The sequence below is a fragment of the Carassius gibelio genome, chromosome A4, assembly GCF_023724105.1.
Source record: "Carassius gibelio isolate Cgi1373 ecotype wild population from Czech Republic chromosome A4, carGib1.2-hapl.c, whole genome shotgun sequence".
NCBI classification, from domain to species: Eukaryota; Metazoa; Chordata; class Actinopteri; order Cypriniformes; family Cyprinidae; genus Carassius; species Carassius gibelio.
Window position 1 is genome coordinate 26,260,794 of NC_068374.1, and position 19,461 is coordinate 26,280,254.

The window sequence follows — 19,461 nt, forward strand, 5'->3', positions numbered from 1 at the left end:
AAAATGCAGAACATGTCAACTTTCAAAACAATTTGATTTTGAAGCACTATTTGACACAAGGAATATACTGTGCACCTTGAGGGCTAATCTCCATATTTTAACACATACTAGATTACATATTCTTGTTATTTAATGTCCATCTTTAGTTAATTACAACTATCCATATTTGCCCACAGGGCTGGTCTCCTGTCCCTCATTCTGGGGGTTTCTTCTTGGCCTCCATGTCCTTCTTAAAGGCCTCGATTTTCTTTGAAACATTGGGAACCTTGAAAACGGTGTAAACAGAGAAATTATTTCAGACATTGATCGCTAAACAGTAGAGCTGTTTAATCTTATTTCAAGACTAATGCTATTTAAGTCTTAAAATCTAAATCAGTTTATTATCAAACCACAGATTAAATCAGTTAATATGTGAATAAATATGGTTTTTATAACCTCGTAATTCTGTGCCAGATACATGCCAACCACATTCCCCAGAGTGAAGCCGAGCTGCAAAAACACGAGATGCTCTATAAACTAACTTATATGACAAATAGATATATTGTTCTATATTAAATGTTTGTTTAGTTCAAATTAAACCATTTGATCAGATAGTTAACGTTAAGTTACTTAGCAAGCGAATAAACGCACGTTTACAATCTCACGATCAGGTGTATAAATATATATATATATGCACTTACTATGAATTGCATCATGATTAAAACTTTGAAATTATGAACAGAAACTAAATAACAGTGACACCGGTATCGAAAGCTAGGATTCTTGTGAGTTTAACCAGAGAAAGGACTTTGGTTTAACACACGTCTAGCCTTCAACAATGTAGATATGACATCAGCGTGACAGCCACACACCGGTAGTATTCTTGCAAAATAAGAGTCTTGTTTATGAAGTAAAGGGCAGTAGGGCACAGATTAATTGCGCTACGACAAATTAATTATAGACCAGTTTGTGATTTAGCTATTACTTTAACTTTATCCCATATACAGTAGTTAAATTAATTGAAACTAAATAGATTTTTTTTAAATGTAACAAATTAAGATTGAAATACTGAATGCAGAAAGAGGTTTAAAAGAAACGAAAATGAACTAGTTTTCCCACTTTCTTTTATTTCTTTTTTATTTTTTTTAGTGCTTGTCACACTGCACATATTTTGTTCTTACAAGGGTTCTTACATCTTGAAACAAACAACACATAGGCTATTGCAAAACGGTTAAACTGAAGGTCTGTCATGTTGAAACAATGGCTTTCCACACAAAGATGTGATTCATTCGCTTGTCACAACGGCAAAAAAATAATCACCAGCAAAACAAGGGGCGTGATCTATGCGGTTTGGTAACAGTTAAAATAAAACTATTAATATTAACTCAATGTAAGAGCACAAACATTAAGACAATCGCCTTAATTTTCATTAACAACAGTAATAAAAACAAACATGTCTGTTACAAAGCACAGTGATATACAAACAGCATACAGAACTAACAAAAATCTTGATTTCTTAAAAATAACAAAAGGACAACAGATGATTATCCAGTCATATCTGTAAGCATATAAAATGCACTACCAGGACAAAAAAATAAAATAAAAATAATAATAATAAACAAAATAATGTAACAATATTGTTCATTTTGATCTTCCCAGAGTTCTTGATTCTCCCTCTTTATATAATTTCACGTTCCTGACATTCCAAATTGTGCAGAATACGAAACAGACAATATTTAAGTATAAATACAGTCGACGATTGTAATACAATTCTTTCAAAATAATGTGTAGCAAACAAATAACAATTTTACTTTGTTGCGGATGGATTTCAGTATGCTCCAATGAACACTTTTTTTTTTTTAATGATCTAGAAAATTGGCGTAGGAAACAACAACACTGATATATCTCTACACGAATAGAACATATTCTCAAAAGTCATGTAAATGATCTATGTAAATATATTAGCCTATTTTTGGCTATATCTTTAACAACTGTAAATATAGAAAAGTTTCTGCCTTGCACCTAAACATGGTCAATATACTGTTCGTAATGACTGCATTTCTATTGCAGTAACACTGTCAAGTGAAAACCACAGTTAGAGATGCTAAAAATATTACTTGGCAAGGAATATAGATTCTTTGAAACATTATAAACAGCAACAACGCCCCCCAACCCATAATTTCCCGTTTTAAGTACCATAACACCCTGTTGTTCTTCAGTCCCCTTCGTACTGTAGTGACTCCCTTGAATCAAGCCTCAAATAATTCACACGAGAGAAACACATGAGTGAAATGTCTGGTAATAGTAACGGATCAAGTAAATGATGCATCCTGGTTTATTTGGACTGCAGTGGACTGCTGGGTGGCCCCTGTACGATCCCATTCTGCGGAGCTGGCGCTGGCATGTCGATGAAAAGTAGATTCTTCAGGATGCTCACATAGAAAGGACCGTAAACCTTTTTGTTGAAGTTGACAAGGTTGACGAAACTGACCCCAAGCCCCATAAGCTCTGACTGAATCAGACCCAAGCCTGGTGGTACGGGAGGGGGCGTCCTGTGAGAGCTGGTAGAGGCCAGGACCACCCTAAAGTACTGCTGTACCCTTCCCTCTGTGGGACGGAAAAGGGACATTAAAGCGCGAAGTCAAATATTACGAGTTCAGTACTAGGTAAGTTCAACTGACGGCATTTGTGTCATAATGCTGATTATCACAGAAATGTATTTCCACTTTCATTTTTTTTTTATTCCATATTAAATAAATAAATAAAATAGAGCAGAAATGCTTATTGCAATGGAAGTGAATGGGATCAATTTATAAATGTGAAAGTATCACTGTTTTAAAATTATAGCCACACAGTGTAAACAATTTGCTTGTTAATATAATATTAAAAAAGCTTGCTAACCATTATATGCAATTGTATAACTTAGTTGCCATGAAAACAATGTAAAATGACTAGAAAAATTATTTTTTGAACAGCTTTATAGCTTAAATAATACACTGGTTTTAACAGAAGAGTCAATGTATTTGCTTTTATGAAATTGTATGTTTCAAGTCTCTGCTTTTAAATCCTCCAAAATATGGCTCTATGTATTTCTATTTTAAGGCAAAAAAGGGTTTTTCTTACTTAGTATTTTGTCTTGTTTTCCATAACAATTTTTTTTTCTAAACCTTCTTAAATCAAGTCACTTAAAAACTTGAGTTGCATAAAACAAGAACTTAACATATATATTATTAAATATGATCTATTTTGCTTCTCAGGTAATTGTGTCTTGATTTAAGAATGTTTTTTTTTTTTATATTTGTACCGGTAAACAAGACAAAAAATAATAAAAAATTCATTTTTTGCAGTGTCGCAAGTGCTGTTGGACTCTAATATTCTTTTGCATTTTCCTTACCAACAAGGGTGCGTATTGGGTTGTTTTCCTGGGTAATGTCGCAGATCTGGCCCTTTAAGGTTTCCTGCAGTTCACCCGGGAGAGCTGGGAAGTTTCTTTCAGCCAGAGACTTGTTGACCTCACAGCAGATTTGAACGCTGACATTTCCAAGAGCTTCAGTGAGATTAAAATCACTGTAAGCCAAACGAAAAAAAAACAAAAACAAAGCCGACAGATGTTCATTATTATGTTTATGCAAAAATGTATGTGTGACATGTGCATGTGTTAGCTTGAGCAGAGTTTAGCGGAAGGACAGGGATCAGACGTACGTGCTGTGCATGCCCTCCAGCAGCACTGCTGTCATCTTCTTAAGTCGCTCGACAAGGGTGGGCAGGCCTGACACAGCCCCTCCTATTGAGCTGTAGACTATCAGCAGAACAGATGCAACCACTTGATAGAGCTGAAGAGAGCGCTGCATCTCCTGCAACCTCACTTCATCCGTCATCAGGGTCTGCAAGTGCAAAATTGAGACCTTCAGGTCATAAAACACTCTGAAAGATGCATTTTGAGTTTGATATCAAAGCTCAGATTGAGTTTAAATGCGTGTTTGTTCTCCAACCTCAGGCAACGGGCCCTTGCTCTCGTCCCAAGTGAGCAGTCTGATGTAGGCTGTATTTAGCACCAACGTTGGGCCCGGTAAGGGTTTGCCGCTCTGCCCGGAATCGCTGCTCTTGTCTGATGGTGGCATGATTTGAGTGGCCTCCTCAATTGAAAATTTGATCCACTCGTTTGTGTGGTCCAAAGCACCTGGGTGAATTAAAAAGTGTCCAGATACTTTGTTGAACTATACTGATGTCATTCCAAGTCTGTATGACTATTACTTCCGAGGAGATATTCTGAAATTTTTTGTTGTTGTTGTTGATACAATTAACTTCAGTGGTGTCCAATGTTGGACAAAAACTGTCTAAAAATCTTCAAAGCATCATTTGTGTTTCACAGTGTGACAAAAAAGGATGATAAATAATGACAGAATTTTTTATGAAAATGGGTGAAAATGCAATTTATGTGAAATAATTTTCAATGATTTTCGTATATGAATTTTGTTTTGTGAACTTACTGGGAGTTCTTTCCAGAATGCTCTGGAATTTGGCTCTCTCGTACTCTACTGACTGCCTCTGAAGCTCTGGCCTGAGGCTCTGGATGGTAAAATTCACCATGTCCATTTTCATCAGGTCCAGCACCCGGAAGATCTCCCTGTTCCCACACAAGTGATCATTTCCAAGTCAAATACTTTGCCTCAGGTGACTCTTCGCAACAAATGGCTGTTAGTGAAGATCTGTGTCCCTCATCCCTCTCAATTACTGCATCACATTTACTAATAATTGGCTGGATTATTCATATTTGTATGAACAGGACAACTTACCCTTTAAAAAAATACCATGTCACAACATGTGCTTACATACTAAAACTTGTTCTTAACCTTTTTCTTATATATTTAAGATGAAATATCTATGTCTAAAATGTAATTATTACATTGTTACATACATCGTTACTTGAAATACACTTGACTTTAATCTTTAAATGATTAAAATAAACTGAAAAAAACCCACTCAAAATATTAATAAGCATCTCACTGATACTAAAATAACACTAGCTATAAGGCCACCCATAATCTATTTTTCTTGTATATGTATGATTTCAATTGTTTCGTAAATTAAAAGAAACATTTAGTACGAAAACAATTGGTGATTGAAGATTTGTTCATGAAAATGTTGGTACCTGTACACAGATTTCATGCACAAATTTGAATGAGAATGAGACGCATTATTAACATGATACTACATCAGCCAATGGGTGCTAGAGTGAAACTGACATAGTTCTACAAAGCTATAAAAGAAGAAACCTTAATAACGTACTTGAACAGTGTCACTAAGTTGTCCGAGTTCTCCTTGAGCTTCTTGATTTCATCGTCTCGGACCGGTGCACAGAACTTGCCCATAGTATTGATGATGTAAGACACAAGGCCCTGGATATCAACCGCATTGTTGTCAGCCTGCTGGCGGATCAGGTCCATGTCCAGAACCTCCATGATCTGAGTACGCAGGCGATTGGCCCCGGGGTTCAGGAAGGACAGCAGGGTCTTTGATGATAGGAAGAAAAAGATGTAGACGTCATTTGCTGCTTTTCATCATTGTGTCAGATTAAATGTGTAACTTACATCTCTGATCTCATCCAGAAGTTTGATGGCGTAATTGTACTCAGGAGGGTCATCATTCAGCTCAGATTCAAGACAGTCCCAGAAGGCCTTGTGCACCATATCCTTAACTTTCTTCTCCAGGCTTGAAAAAAAAATGGTTTGGATTCAATTGTGCTATAAATATATATATGTATATATATATATATATATATATATATATATATATATATATATATATAGAAGGTAAAAAAGTAAAATTGAAAGCAAAATGCCTAAACATTGTCTTTTGTATATTTTAATTGTATATCTTTTCTTGATCATCACCCTTAACTTGTTCTTGACCCATGTCTATAGTTATGAACAGTTACCAGGGACACTGGACATCAAGTGGGACCCAGATCTAGAGATGGTAATTATTTAACAACAGTTTAGTACCTATTTTGAGGTAGATCCGGAGGCTCTAGGTGGAAGTTCTGGTTGACTACGATCTCATGAGCCAGGCTCAGATTAGAGAGGTCCCGAGCCGAGGCCATGACCTCATCAAGCGTTAGGGTTTTTGGTGGGCTACCTGAGAATACAGTAGCAATACAGATTAAAAGACCAACAGAATCTTCAATACAACTAAATATGTTTGGATAAGGGTTGTTACTGTTAACTATTAAAACCGTTTTTGTTCACTGATATAAATCTGAAATAATACAGAAAGACTTAAATGAAAACTTGACATGTTGTTTTACTGACAACTTTAATAAAATAAGTTGAAGTACTTAATTAATAAATAAGTACTAAAAATAAATTGTAACTAAATAGAATACAGTTTTAAATCAATAAAAATATGACTTACAATTTCACATAAAAATAACTAAAATGTTAACAAAAATGTATTTATTAAAATTATTATTTATTTATAAATACTACAATTGCATATAAATGATACTAAAATGCTAGTATATTCTAACTGAATTAAATGCTAAACTACTTTTTTTTTTTGCATTTGCATTTGCATGTTAGGAGGACACCTACAAGAAGGAGAGTTGTGTTTGCTGGATGAATCGCTGGTGAAGCTCTGGCGAGAATAGTCCACATCGCTAGACGAGGTCAAACTGTCACACCTTTCAGATGACTCGGTGTCACTGTTCTGGTCCTCGCTGGCCACCGTAGATGTGGAGGTGGGACGTTCATCGTTCAGTGGCATTATGAGGTGCTGATAATGAAAAAAAAAAAAAGGTATTGAGGAGAATCTTGTGTCTAAAATTACTTCTCTTTTTTTTTTTTTTTGGAGACAAACTTAAAGCTGATGCTTTTAGTGGAAACGGGGCAACACTTACATGACAATAGGATAAAGTTAAAAGCTGGCACACTTTCAGTGCTGGAAAATTCCACAAGGACATAAAGCTTTGTTGACAAAGAAAACTGACTTGCAAAGGCAAGGGGGAAAATAAATGGGTAACCAAAGGCCTCAATGATATTCATGTGACCCACAAAGGGACATTGTATTTTAAATGTGATTTAGACGTTGACCGGTGCTGCCTCTTGGGTAACAAATATCACCAGATAGCAGCATGAGTTTTAAAAGCAAACCTATCTCGTTACACCCCTCTGCCTTTATAGGCTCCACTACACACCTGTTTCCTAATGTAACAGACTAACTGCTTGTCTTTCAGGAAGTTGAGTCAGCATCAGTAAAAAGTTAACAATGACCTTCATTAATTAATAAAAATGCATTCATATATTCTTAATGCTCTGACAAAACTGCTTGTTTATTTAAACTATCTTGTAATTAGTATCAGTCACAACAGAAATATCACTTTTTTTCTCCCAGTGCTACTGGAAAATAACAAGAATTTGAAATCGCATCGATTCTCTGCACATTCTGAGAGTTAAAGGAATAGTTCAACATAAAATGTCAATTCTTTCATATTTTCTTCACTCTCAGGTCGTTCCAAACCTGTATTAATTTCGTACTTCTGTGGAACACAATCTCAGTCACTATTTACTTTGTGTTTTAAATGGCAAATGCACAGGAAAACTACTAAAACTAAAATGACAACAAATGTATAATTTGGTCAAATGCTCACATTTGGCTTTATTTATTCAACATTACAGTTATTTAGTGTTGTTACAATTTCTAAAAACAATAATGTTGACTTCACTATGCATGATAGGGCACTTCTATGAACGGTGTACCTCAACTTGCTCACTAACAGTTTATAGCAGTTACAAATACCAGTACTTCTACCTGTAATTGGAGCCCGGTTACAATAGAAAGACCACATGTTCAAGCCCTCCCATTCTTGTTACTCCCAGAAGAGAGTGTCTATGTTGAGGATAGGAAAAAAGCATTGTGGTGGTAAAAACAGAAACCCATGCACATGCACATCTTCAGTCAGGTTTAAATTAGAAAGGACAGATAACAGCACCACTGGCACTGGTTACAGCTCCTGCAGCTCTGGGCCCTAAAAGGAGGTGCTGTAACAGACACACACACACACACACACACAGCGCTCAGCTGCTCTGCACACGTGACCTTATCTTCAGCACACAAACAAGGACAAAACACGAGCAAACTGTCAAAGCAAATGAGCAGCCGAACTGGACTTTCTAGATCATGCAACCCCCAACCCGTTTAAAGATTAGCAACGCGAAATTAGTAAACAGTCACTTTATGATTCGGATGTAAGAAAAATATTAATAAAGAAGACAGATAGCGCGCGCCAGCACATTTAATAAAGCGAACACGACAAAGACGTACGTGTTCGATTTAATTGTCCAGTGTCTTATAATAAATTAATTAGTCATGCAATTCATTTAGTGACTAAATTATGCAAACATAACCAATTTCCTGCTATCCAATATATATATTTATAACCTTTCTATATAACTTATATATATTTATAAACTCGACGATTAAAACTATTTAACTATGTAACAGTTACCTGAGTCAAGTCCTCGAAAGTGAGGACTTGGCAAACAACAGTGGACAACCGAGTTTATCCTCGTTTTGCAGAATGCTACTTCCTTGCTTAGTACACTAGGACTTTAAAGGGCTCTTTAAAACAACACTTGGCTAGTGTTTTGTGAAACCGGGAAAATGTATTATTCGGCAGCTATAGGGGTGTCGATATTTTGCCTTGGTTTTACAAAGTAAAGCTAATAAGAGAAGTTAACACATAACTGTCGGAAAGAGATGTTTAAATATAAAATAGTCACGAGACTGTTGTTTTATTATAAAAGTACAAAAATGTAGTTTACGACAATTTGCTTTGTACAGGACTGTCAATTACCCCCTAGTAACACAATGGCACAGTCCAGCTCGCATGAGCTTCTTTGTTTACGGATGTGACGTAAAAGAACATTAAAACATGCTTTGAGGACAAAGCGAGCTACTGTACAAAGTAACAAAGCATAAAACATTCGTAATATATTGTCGAGGAAAGTATGTGTCCGTTTCATCCGAGCGTTTTATTTCTGTCGCTAACGTTAAGGGACTTCGATCTTTCGCTTAATCCCTCCCACCGAGAATTATAATTATTTGTTCAAAAAGATTTAAAATCACTTCCTGGGCCTTTAGCGTGATTCTCAAATTACAGAAACCATCACGATTAAAGTATAATGTCAATTTCCTTTGAGGTTTTTATTAATGCTATATGATTTAAATTCAAACCGTGTTTGTAGAGCGTTGAGCGCAGAATGTACTCAAACAGAACCATGGTAACTAAACAAACACAAATAAACATGAAGCGACGGGGAAAAATACTGTAGTTTATTTGAAAAAAAAATCGACAATGTTTTGCTACACTATGCTAGGAAGTGACTTTACCCACTGCAAAATAAAAACAAATACACAAAAAGATATATTTTTTGATGAAAATGCTTTAATATTGCTATTTAAATAGACACAAGGAAGTAACAATATTAAAAAGTTCAGTAAAAAATAAATACATTGACAGACATAACTATTAATTAAAACACAAAGACAAAAAGGAATATATATATATATATATATATATATATATATATATATATATATATATATATGCACACAAGCACAGACCAAAGCCATGTCATTAGCACCATTTTTTAATATAGCCTTAAAAAAAAACAGGTGAAAAGCCTTGATCATCGTGGTGTATTTCCGGATCCCATTAATCACGAACTGAATTCACAGCCTTTACTGTCCTGTTGTTAATGAAGTCAGTTTTCCTGTAACCGGCCTGCCATAGATTAAAAAAAAACAATGACAAGAGTTAATATGCATGCAATGAAAGCAAATTCTAAAACATGTGAATTAGTTTTTGAGTGCTTTAGATCAGTAGTTCTAAACCCGGAGTCTGCAAACTTCCAAGGAAGCTCATGAGGATTTGAAATGATTTAAAATAAGACAAAACGTGCTTTAAAAATAAACAAAAACAATAATAAAAATCAAAATATTTCTAATTGAAACACACTCCCTCACACCTTTGGAAAATCTGGTTTCCCATTGAAAATTAAGATATATGAGTTAACCTAATTAAAAAAAAAAAGAGTTATTTCAAGACTTAGGAAAGTTATGCAAATTAATTATATAATAAAACACCATATTTGTGTTAATTATAGGTATCTTTATTACTGATATACATTTTTTTATCATCCCAGCATTCACCGCATTACTGCCAAAAATCAACATATATGAACACTAACTACAAAGTTTTGTTCTATTAGTTTCTTCCCACAGTTAACTGCATTAATTCCTTCTTTGTTAACACTCTTAATATCTTGAGTAGCTGCCCTAAACTGACCTGCATCTTTGACTCTTGGTGATAATGTACTGTTTGTTTATTTATCTGTCCCCCAAAATAGTAAGTAAAATAAACACATTTTTATCACTTCATGACTGAAGGATGCAAACCTATTGCAAAACATCTCACCTTTTTGAAATTGCTATGCAGCTCTGAATGCCTCCATAGGGTATGGAGTAAAATACAAGCCGCCTGGCCCGCCCGTGTGGGGCCAAACCTAGATTGAAATGAGAATTAAATGTATGAATCAAATAAGCCACATGAATCACTTTTATTGTGAGTTTTATTAGACGCGCCATTACTGGAAGTTGCTGAAAATGAAACCATACCCGTTGTCTTTAGTGCTAATGCTGATGATCTTGGGTAACGCTCCTTGGTTTATGATGGCACAGGTGTTGGGTACAGATGCATGGCTCAGATTGACGAGAATGCGACATATTGTCACGGTGACCTCTATTGGCTGCTCTACACTTCGGTCAGAGTTTGGCAGGATGGCAACCAGCTCCGGTAACACCTGTTTAACTGTAGAGATGTAAAACACATTTGTTTACTCCCTTTTTCTGCCTTGACACAACCATGCTGTTATTGTGTATACTGGCAGCTTACTAATATCTTTGTGCAGTTCTCGGTAACAAGAGATGTTTTTTAGCAGTGACACAGATATTCTAATCCCCTCCTTCTCTCCTTCTTGTAGCATCTTCTTCACTTGAGATAGGCCTCCCTCTTTTTGCACAATGAAGTGTGCGATTGCTTGAGACATCTAATGGAGATAAAAGACATTAATTCATCTAAGCATGAATGTCATTTGAAGCCAATGCTGCTTATATATACATATATAATCTATTTCTAGATTATACCTCTCCAGAGCAAGCTGTGAGGTTCTGCAGTGCTCCAATGGAGGCCTCCTTTGTGTGCTGGTTTGTGCTGACGGCAATGAGAGAGAGATACATGCGGACAGTGATGGCGCTCCAGAGCCACTCCAAACCGTGAGGGCTGCCGTTCTCTTCGAGTAGGGGATAGTCTGCATCTGGTTCCTGAGGTGAGGCACAACATATGAGGTCAATTTGTGTTCCACACCACTACATTTGCATTAGAGATGGCATTTTGGTCAGTCTGAATACTCAACAGGAATCAGCTACAATATTAAATCACCAAATTTATCCACTCTCAAGTCATCCAAGATGTTGATGAGTTTGATTCAACACTGGAACAGATTTGGAGAAATGTAGCATTACATCACTTGCCCACCACTGGATCCTCTACAGTGAATGGGTGCCGTCAGAAAGAGAGTCCAAACAGCTGATAAAAACATCACAATAATCCACAACTAATCCATCACAACCCCAATCCATTAATAAAGCGAAAAGTCCTCTGTGTAATTTTGCTTTCTCCAGTAAAAAAAGTAATCTTGTATGAATAAGGAGAGAAATATGCACAGATCAAGCAGATTTACAAATAACTGCCCAAATAAATGAGTGTATTTGGATGTGAGAGAACAACAAGAGATGGACTCTTTCACTAGAGTAAGTGTTATTATGGACTATGGACTCGAAGCAATGGTGTAAAGTTAAAATGCCATAATGATGATTTTCATTATTAAAAATATGCAGCTTTTCATTTTACAGGACGCTTATTGATGGACTGGAGTCATGTGAATAACTTGTGGATTATTGTAATATCAGCTGTTTGGGTTCTCATTCTGACGGCACCCATTCACTGCAGAGGATCCAGTCGTGAGCATCTGATGTAATACTGAATTTCTCCAAATCCATTGTTGATGCAATGCTAAACTTCTCTAAATCTGTTCTGATGAAGAGACAAACTCATCTACCTCTCGGATGGCCTGAGGGTGCAAACTCTTTGTTTAATTTACGGTGTAACACTAACCTCCTCAGTGATTTTGGGACTATTGAGGATGAAACAGCCAGGGTTGCTAGTTTCTGCATTGTGAATTTGTATGGGCTGTTGTACCACCGGGGAATCCACATGAGGCAACTCACAATCAAACCGATAAGAAAGATTGTGCAGGATGCACACACAGTTTTCTGTGGCCTGGAATATAAGAATTAATAACTCAATTATTATGAATTGTTCACCAGTCGGAATAATCACTCCGGATCATATTAGACAGCTTTCTCTTAACTACCCCAAGGAGGCTGAGCAGCATATTTTCTTATCACCCAATAGGTATCACTGACGTAAATGTAGACGGTCACACCCTTACACATTTCATCTGTGTCACTAAGTTCATAGCATTCAGAATGAGTCATTTTAAGAGCTTAGTTTGAATAAACTTTCTATTTCCTCACTGGGAACGATGTTCTGTGTCATGAAAGCTATCTAAAAGTTTTCAGTGTACAGAAACATCAAGCTCTTTTATCTTCAAAGATCAAGGAACATTTGATTCCTTGTGATACGACTCCTTTAATTATTAGACTTAAATGAAAGTCTTACTGTTGTTGTTGATAAAGATGGGGATTTAATGTGAGTAGCTCTTTACCTTATCATCAGGTTTGTAGTCTGCAATGGTACCACGGATATAATAGATGATGCACTCAATGAGACCCTCACAGTCCCGCATGGCTTTACGTCCATCTGGACCGGCTGAACTTAAATTTCTAAAAAAATAATAATAATAATTTTATTTAATAACACATTTTATACAATGCAAGATAAATATAAAAATTTCTACTCAATTATGCCCACCAAGGCTCACAAATGGTTTTAATAATTAAAATTACAAATAAAATAAACCAGAAAAAAGTAAATATTATTCTAAATTAAAATAACCATGTTTTGTTTTAGTATATTTTAAAATGTAATATATTCCTATGATGACATAGCTGATTTTTCAGCAGCCATTAATCCGGTCTTCAGTGTCATATGATCCTTCACAAATCATTCTGATATGCTGATTTGGTAAGCTTTAAAAAATCTTTTGTAATATTATATGTTATTGTATATATGTGTTTAAAGCTGCCTTGCTTAATAAAAGTATTCATTAAAAAATAAAATAAATAAATAAATAAATAAAACCTACCTGTCCCCAAATGTTTGAACTGTAGTGTATATGTGTCTTAAGTCGCCGGGGTATATTTGTAGCAATAGCCAAGAAAACATTGTTTGGGTCAAAATGATTGATTTTTCTCTTATGCCAAAATCATTAGGATATTACTTAAAGATCATGTTCCATATATATATTTTGTAAATTTCCTACTTTAAATATGTTAAAAATTCATTTTTGATTAGTGATATGCATTGCTAAGAACTTAATTCGGACAACTTCAAAGGTGATTTTCTCATTATTTAGATTTTTTTTGCACCCTCAGATTCCAGATATTCAAATAGTTGTATCTCAGTCAAATATTGTTATAACCTAACAAACCACACATCAATGTAAAGCCTATTTATTCAACTTTCAGATTATGTATTTATCTAAATTTTTGTGGTCCATGGTCACATATTAGAATAATGTATATGTGCTGTATAGCTTCGGCATTTGTAGCTCTAAGAATGGCTTGGATTATCAAAATAAATCTGCATTTATTTTCTCTTTCCGTTCATAATACCTCAAGCAACCAGTAGCATTGTAGAAAATGTCAGGGTCAGCAAGGAGCTCCAACTTGGGGTCTTCCCCTTCCAAAATGCCTGAGCAGGGCACCAGCACACTATCTGTGAGAGGTTTGGCCGCTTCTCTAGCGAGCTGCTCTTTCAGGAGGTCATGAGAAGACAGATTCCACAGCAGCCCTGGAGAGAGAATAACATCTGGAAGGTTAGCGGAAGGCTAGAGATCACACGTTCGAGATCTGGATGTTTTCTTAGCTGGAGACATGGTTTGAGTTTTAGCTGGATCAGCTTAAGTGCAGTCAAGTTTGACTGAGTAGTGAAATATAAATGCAGCAAAGCTTAAATACACTAAAGGGATGCCTTACCAGTGAGCTGCTGTCGGGTCTCGATGTCTCGGTTCTTCTTGAGCAGTGTCAGGATCACTGAAAGCCCCTCACACTCTTTGACTTCCATTTTGTTCTCACTGTTTTCGAAAACAATATTTCGGAGTGCGCTGACAGCCGCCTGTTGGAGCTCCTCGCTCTCATTCTGCATGAGCTTCAGCAATTTTGGGATGCCTTTAAGATAAAGTACCTGAGCAGAAGGAACATGCTAAAATTAGGAACTTCAACATTGAAACGTGTCATATTCTAGAATTTTGTATCTTTTCTTTTTTTTCTCCCCGTAAAGTCCATTTCTGTTGTCCATTAGTGTAGTCGATTAGTCCATTAGTGTAGTCGAGGTTCTTATACCAAAATGTAAACATATTTTAAAATGTAATTTATTCCTGTGATACAAAACTGTATTTTTATCATCATGACTCCAGTCTTCAGTGTCACATGATCCTTCAGAAATCGTTCTAATATGCTGATTTGGTCAAGAAACATTTCTTATTATTATCAATGTTGAAAACACTTGTGCTGTTTTTTTTGTAGAAACCTGAAACTATCTGACCCAAAACTTCTGAATGGTGGTATATGTAATTGACCTTTTATATCTGGTTAACCTCTGCATACCAGTTCACACCGTCTTTCAGCAGGACAGGCGCAGGACAGTTGCTGAGCACCGAATCATTGTTGATATGTAAACATGGGCGGCCATGTGTGCATGTGCTAACAGTCATAATGTCACAACCACGATCATTCAGAATAAATTGCAGGTTAGTTTTCAGAAATGATAAGGGTGGATTGGGGCTGTATTTATCCAGACACCGTTTTAATTTCGGCTATTCTTGGGTTCAAAGGGAATGCAGGAAATCCCCTTGGAGCGTCCTGTGTTTAAGTGCCTTTGCTCAAGGATTCAGTGTTGATAGATCATGAATTGTCTAGCTCGTATCTTAAACCACTACATTACACCACTACTTTTTTTTATATGAATTGTCCTTTGAATGTTTGTTGCAATGTTTTAAAGTCAAATTTGTGAAGGTCAAGTCCTACGGAAAATGAACAGCAGAAACGTAACTTAGAAAGTAAATGAAATGTTGTCATGCTAATAATTTACTGTTCGACTGCAGTGTAAATACACCACTAAATACATTCCTTACTTTCTTCCACACCCGTTTTCCACTTAATTAAAGAGCCAGCTCACCATGTAGTACTATGACTCATTGTTTCATTTTGCCCAAGGTGTTTGTTATCAATGCAACCATAGAGGCTAGACTTTGTGCGAGATATGTCATAATTTTGGGGTGGATCATACTAGCATATCAGCATTTCCTTCTAGTCATTTGAGAGTGAAGTATTACTTACCTTTTTTTTGGCATCAGGACTGTTAAAGCACTGGTTCTGTATAAAGTTGGCCGCGGTGATTTGTGTCTCCATATTATCTGGTTCAAGGAGATTTACAGCCTCTTTTAGTGTCATCTCTGGACCTAGTTCAGCTTGTCTGCCCTTCCTTCAACAAACAGACAAACAACAGAAATATAACAGAGTTCATTCCATCTAAAATAGTTCGGACCAAGTTGTACCCAAATGTTATGTATGTCTTTGTCCAATGTATAAGCTAATGTCTAATGTTTTTCCATATCCATTTTTATTGTGGGTACAATTTTAATGAACAACATTTTTTGCCTGTTATTGCTCCCATTAATTTGTTTCAAATGTTGAACTGGAGTCTGTGGACTAATTATGGTCACCTGATGCTTGTCGTTTTCTATATAATCACTGAAAAACAAATCATTTTAACACTTATGAAGGCAGATAGCCGAAATGCAACTTAAATGTAAAAAAATTGCAGAGTGCAGGCCAATCTTTGTAAAGTATAATATACTAATTCAACACTAATTTAATGTAGGTTTAATTTATATTCAGTATTATATAGTTTAAGTCTACTACTACTAATAGTAATTTAACCAAATTCTGAAAAGATTTTTGTACATTTTAGGGCAATCTATAGCTAATGTCATTGTTGAAAAGTAATTACTAACAAACTGATACTTGTATAAATGCTATAAAATGTATATCATTTCTATTTATAGTATATAATTAATTAAATTAAATTAAATTAAATAATTAAATATATATTAATTATATATTATATATATATAAATATAAATATATGCTTGTGTGTGTGTATTAATACTTTATTTTTGACTACTAGGTAAAGTATGACTAAAACAGTCAAAATATATAATTTTAGTATTAATCAAAAATATGCAAATGTATACCTATATATGTATAAAATATGAATATTATGAAGTGCAAATTGCAAACAACAAACTAAATTAATCTCTCTGTGATATTAAAATAACATAATAATGGTTAAATAACCCTGTCAAACCATATAGGTGATTAAGTGTGATTAAGCAGCTAAAATATATAAACTACTGGCATACTTTGCTGATGCTGTCCTTGCATGTTGTGTGACCTCCAGCTTCTCTATCCTCCCTAAACTTCCAGACTGCTCCTGCATGCTGATCAGTGAGCCAGGTTGGGAGGGTCGTCTTCCTGCAACAAACTCCAGGCTTGGCTTCCGTATTCGGCTCTGCCAGGACACGTTCTCTGATTGTTCCTGAAGACCAAAACCCCCCCCTCTCGGGCTGCAGAGGGTCTTCTGAAGGGTGTGCTTCTGTAACTCCATCCTGTTTCTCTCTGCATTTTTGGGGGGGTTGGGTAAAAACACGTCATCTGTATCATCTATGTCATTGTTCTCATACACAGGCTTAATGGGGAGCTGAGTGACAGCCGACAGGCCTGCGAACTTCGGGCTTCGCAAAACCTCGGAGTGGGCATAATGTAAAGTTTGTTTGTTCATATGGAAACGGTTGACTGTAGGGACAGAGGGGAGACTGAGAGAAGTAGCCCCCCAGCATAAAGCCAGCTGTTTAGTGTTGTAACGAAAGCTTCCATAGCCTCTGTGAGATCGAGGTGGCTCGGTACTTGACCACTGAGATCGATCAACCATCCGTGACAACCTTGTGGCTTCATGAATGACGGTGAACGTCCGCTGCAAAGTATGACGTATACCATTATCTCAAGTGAATTAAGTTAGTAATATTAAAGGATTAGTTCACCCAAAAAAGCATGGATATAAACTAATATAGAAACCCATCAAACAGCTTCAGAAAATGCACAAATCATACAAAATACTTTTATATGAATTGTAAGGTGCTTTTGACATTTTTTTTAAACCAGAAATCTCTAGTTACCATTCAGTTCCATTGCATGGCAACAAATGATGACAGAATTTAAATTTTTGCATGCACCCTCTTTAAGAACAAATTTATCCAACTGGAAAATTGTTTTTACCTTCAGGTGTAGACTTCCTAAAGATGTACTACTGGAAATATGACAGCTGGATAGACTGTCTGAGAGAGATGACTCTGCAACGCCCAAAACACACACAGTTGGACTGCATACAATACAACACAATGGAAAACATACTCTTCATGATCACTTGCAGATCCTACTAAATAGGTCTGAATGAGTTCTGACAAACTAAGGAAGGATTCACTTTTCTCAACTCACAAAAAGTTACCAAATGTGTTACATGTATTTGTATTTGTGATTTGTAATGTATTTGTAACATTGTTATATTACATAGTTATTATATATATTTTTTATCTAACTATTTTTCTATCTAAATATCTATGTATCTATCTATCTATCTATATTATAGTTGTATATATAGTTGTATTTCGACTTCAGATATTATTTGAAGTTCCTTGAAGTACTATGTAAATATAACGCTACATGAAGATAAGTTATGTATAATTATTCAGTACCGTGTTATACATCAAAGTCAATTTGATATCACACTGATACTATGGTAGAACCAAAGTATTTTTGTAAAGAATATATATTTAAAAAAATTAAGGAATAAATATGTTTTTGTATGTTATTTTACACACAAATAAAATGTAAAATAAAACCAAAAGACAGAGTTAAGAACAAAGGACCAATGAAAGCTGACCATAAACATTTGACTGAGATCCTGTAATTTTTCAAGAAATATAAACATGTTGCCTAATAGCCTACACCTGTATTCTATCTGTATTTTTTCTTTTTACAATGTTATATATATATATATTATATATATATATAATTGTATATATATATATATATATATATATATTATTTCATGCAATTTCATCCCACATACCTGTCGGTTTTGGTTTCTTTCTTTTCCGAGAGAGAGTGAGCTGCACTTGTTGCTGTAGTCGGTTCAGCCGGTGTGCGTCCGCGAGAGCGAGCTTGTCCGCCTGCGGTAGAGCTAAAGATGAATCCACCGAGTTAAAAGCGCCCTGAACGGGCAACACAGAGCGCATAAAGTCTGCCTCCTCCGCCATCGGGACTCGTGCGGCTGAAGCGTCAGGTGCTTGAGTCTCTGTTGGGCGTGTAGAAGTGCTGTTCTTTGTGTTCAGGGTGTGGTTTTAACATGCGTCACGTCACACAGATCGTGTTTCTGTATTCATCAGCTGAACACCTGCGCTCGTGGAGGTGGACGAACACTTTCACTGCGGATGGGACTGACCCAAAGCTGGGGAATGGTTGACTCTTGGTAGAGAAAGTGTTAACTCAGCATTCTTCATTGTAGCGCAAAAAACTATATTATTCATTGTAGTGCAAGGTCCCACAAAGCCCCTCCCACAACAGCTACGTCATAATTGAAAGTTTGTATAGGTGAAATACTACCATGGTAACAATTTCTGCCAACATTCAGCAGTTATTGTTACCACAGTTTTATTGATACGGTATTTATTATCCACTGTTATAGGTTTAATAACAACCAAAAGTGCTGTTGTCCTGAATATTGTTATGCATGGTTCTAATTAATTATAATTAATTAAATACAATATTTTAATTTATTTCCTCTAAAATGTAAACTGATTAAAATTGAAAAATTCCATGGGCATGCATTTTTATAAACAATATTTTTTTCTAGTCATGCCAAGCTCTAAAATTGTTATTTGTATATATATATATATATATATATATATATATATATATATATATATATATATATATATATATATATATATATATATATATATATATATATATATATATACTTATGTTTATATGTAACTAGAAATAAATATAAAAATAATAATTAAAATAAATATATATTAATCCTTATCTTTATATATA

At 35.4% G+C, this 19,461-nt stretch overlaps 3 protein-coding genes and 1 long non-coding RNA gene across 6 annotated transcripts in view; 1 reads left to right on the forward strand and 3 right to left on the reverse strand.

Moving 5' to 3' along the window:
- The window catches only part of LOC127970303 (short transmembrane mitochondrial protein 1), a 1,185-nt gene extending 326 nt beyond the window's left edge, over positions 1-859 (reverse strand). The window contains exons 1-3 of the mRNA XM_052572803.1: positions 681-859; positions 436-489; positions 1-265 (exon numbers count right to left, since the gene is read on the reverse strand). The exon at positions 1-265 is cut by the window's left edge and continues 326 nt beyond it. Coding sequence (XP_052428763.1) covers positions 194-265; positions 436-489; positions 681-695 — 141 coding nt within the window. The 5' untranslated portion in view covers positions 696-859 and the 3' untranslated portion in view covers positions 1-193. The remainder of the gene's footprint in view (positions 266-435; positions 490-680) is intronic.
- A 227-nt stretch (positions 860-1,086) lies between these two features.
- LOC127975089 (T-complex protein 11-like protein 2) lies at positions 1,087-8,631 on the reverse strand. Of its 2 annotated transcripts, XM_052578879.1 has the most exons (11): positions 8,486-8,577; positions 7,789-7,866; positions 6,569-6,753; positions 5,985-6,113; positions 5,571-5,691; positions 5,269-5,492; positions 4,470-4,606; positions 3,972-4,159; positions 3,682-3,863; positions 3,374-3,546; positions 1,087-2,586 (listed from the first exon to the last, which is right to left on the reverse strand). In XM_052578879.1, the coding sequence occupies exons 3-11, from the start codon at positions 6,742-6,744 to the stop codon at positions 2,315-2,317; spliced, it is 1,602 nt and encodes a 533-aa protein (XP_052434839.1). In that variant the 5' UTR covers positions 6,745-6,753; positions 7,789-7,866; positions 8,486-8,577; the 3' UTR covers positions 1,087-2,314. The 2 variants fall into 2 exon arrangements, with proteins under 2 accessions (XP_052434839.1, XP_052434831.1); XM_052578871.1 differs by lacking the exon at positions 7,789-7,866 and having other exon boundaries at positions 8,486-8,631.
- A 660-nt stretch (positions 8,632-9,291) lies between these two features.
- LOC127975079 (plakophilin-2-like) lies at positions 9,292-18,790 on the reverse strand. The gene is made up of 13 exons (XM_052578859.1): positions 18,473-18,790; positions 17,620-17,693; positions 16,707-17,317; positions 15,622-15,766; positions 14,260-14,467; positions 13,897-14,074; positions 12,828-12,945; positions 12,215-12,379; positions 11,185-11,361; positions 10,934-11,087; positions 10,657-10,849; positions 10,457-10,544; positions 9,292-9,763 (listed from the first exon to the last, which is right to left on the reverse strand). Exons 1-13 carry the CDS (start codon positions 18,657-18,659, stop codon positions 9,695-9,697), a joined length of 2,367 nt encoding a protein of 788 aa, XP_052434819.1. The 5' UTR covers positions 18,660-18,790; the 3' UTR covers positions 9,292-9,694.
- LOC127975101 (uncharacterized) lies at positions 10,686-18,324 on the forward strand. 2 transcript variants are annotated; one of them, XR_008157442.1, is made up of 5 exons: positions 10,686-10,834; positions 11,178-11,366; positions 16,771-16,931; positions 17,032-17,324; positions 17,626-18,324. It is a non-coding gene; the product is annotated as an uncharacterized LOC127975101 (long non-coding RNA). The 2 variants fall into 2 exon arrangements; XR_008157443.1 differs by having other exon boundaries at positions 17,032-17,106.
- Positions 18,791-19,461: the final 671 nt, after the last annotated feature.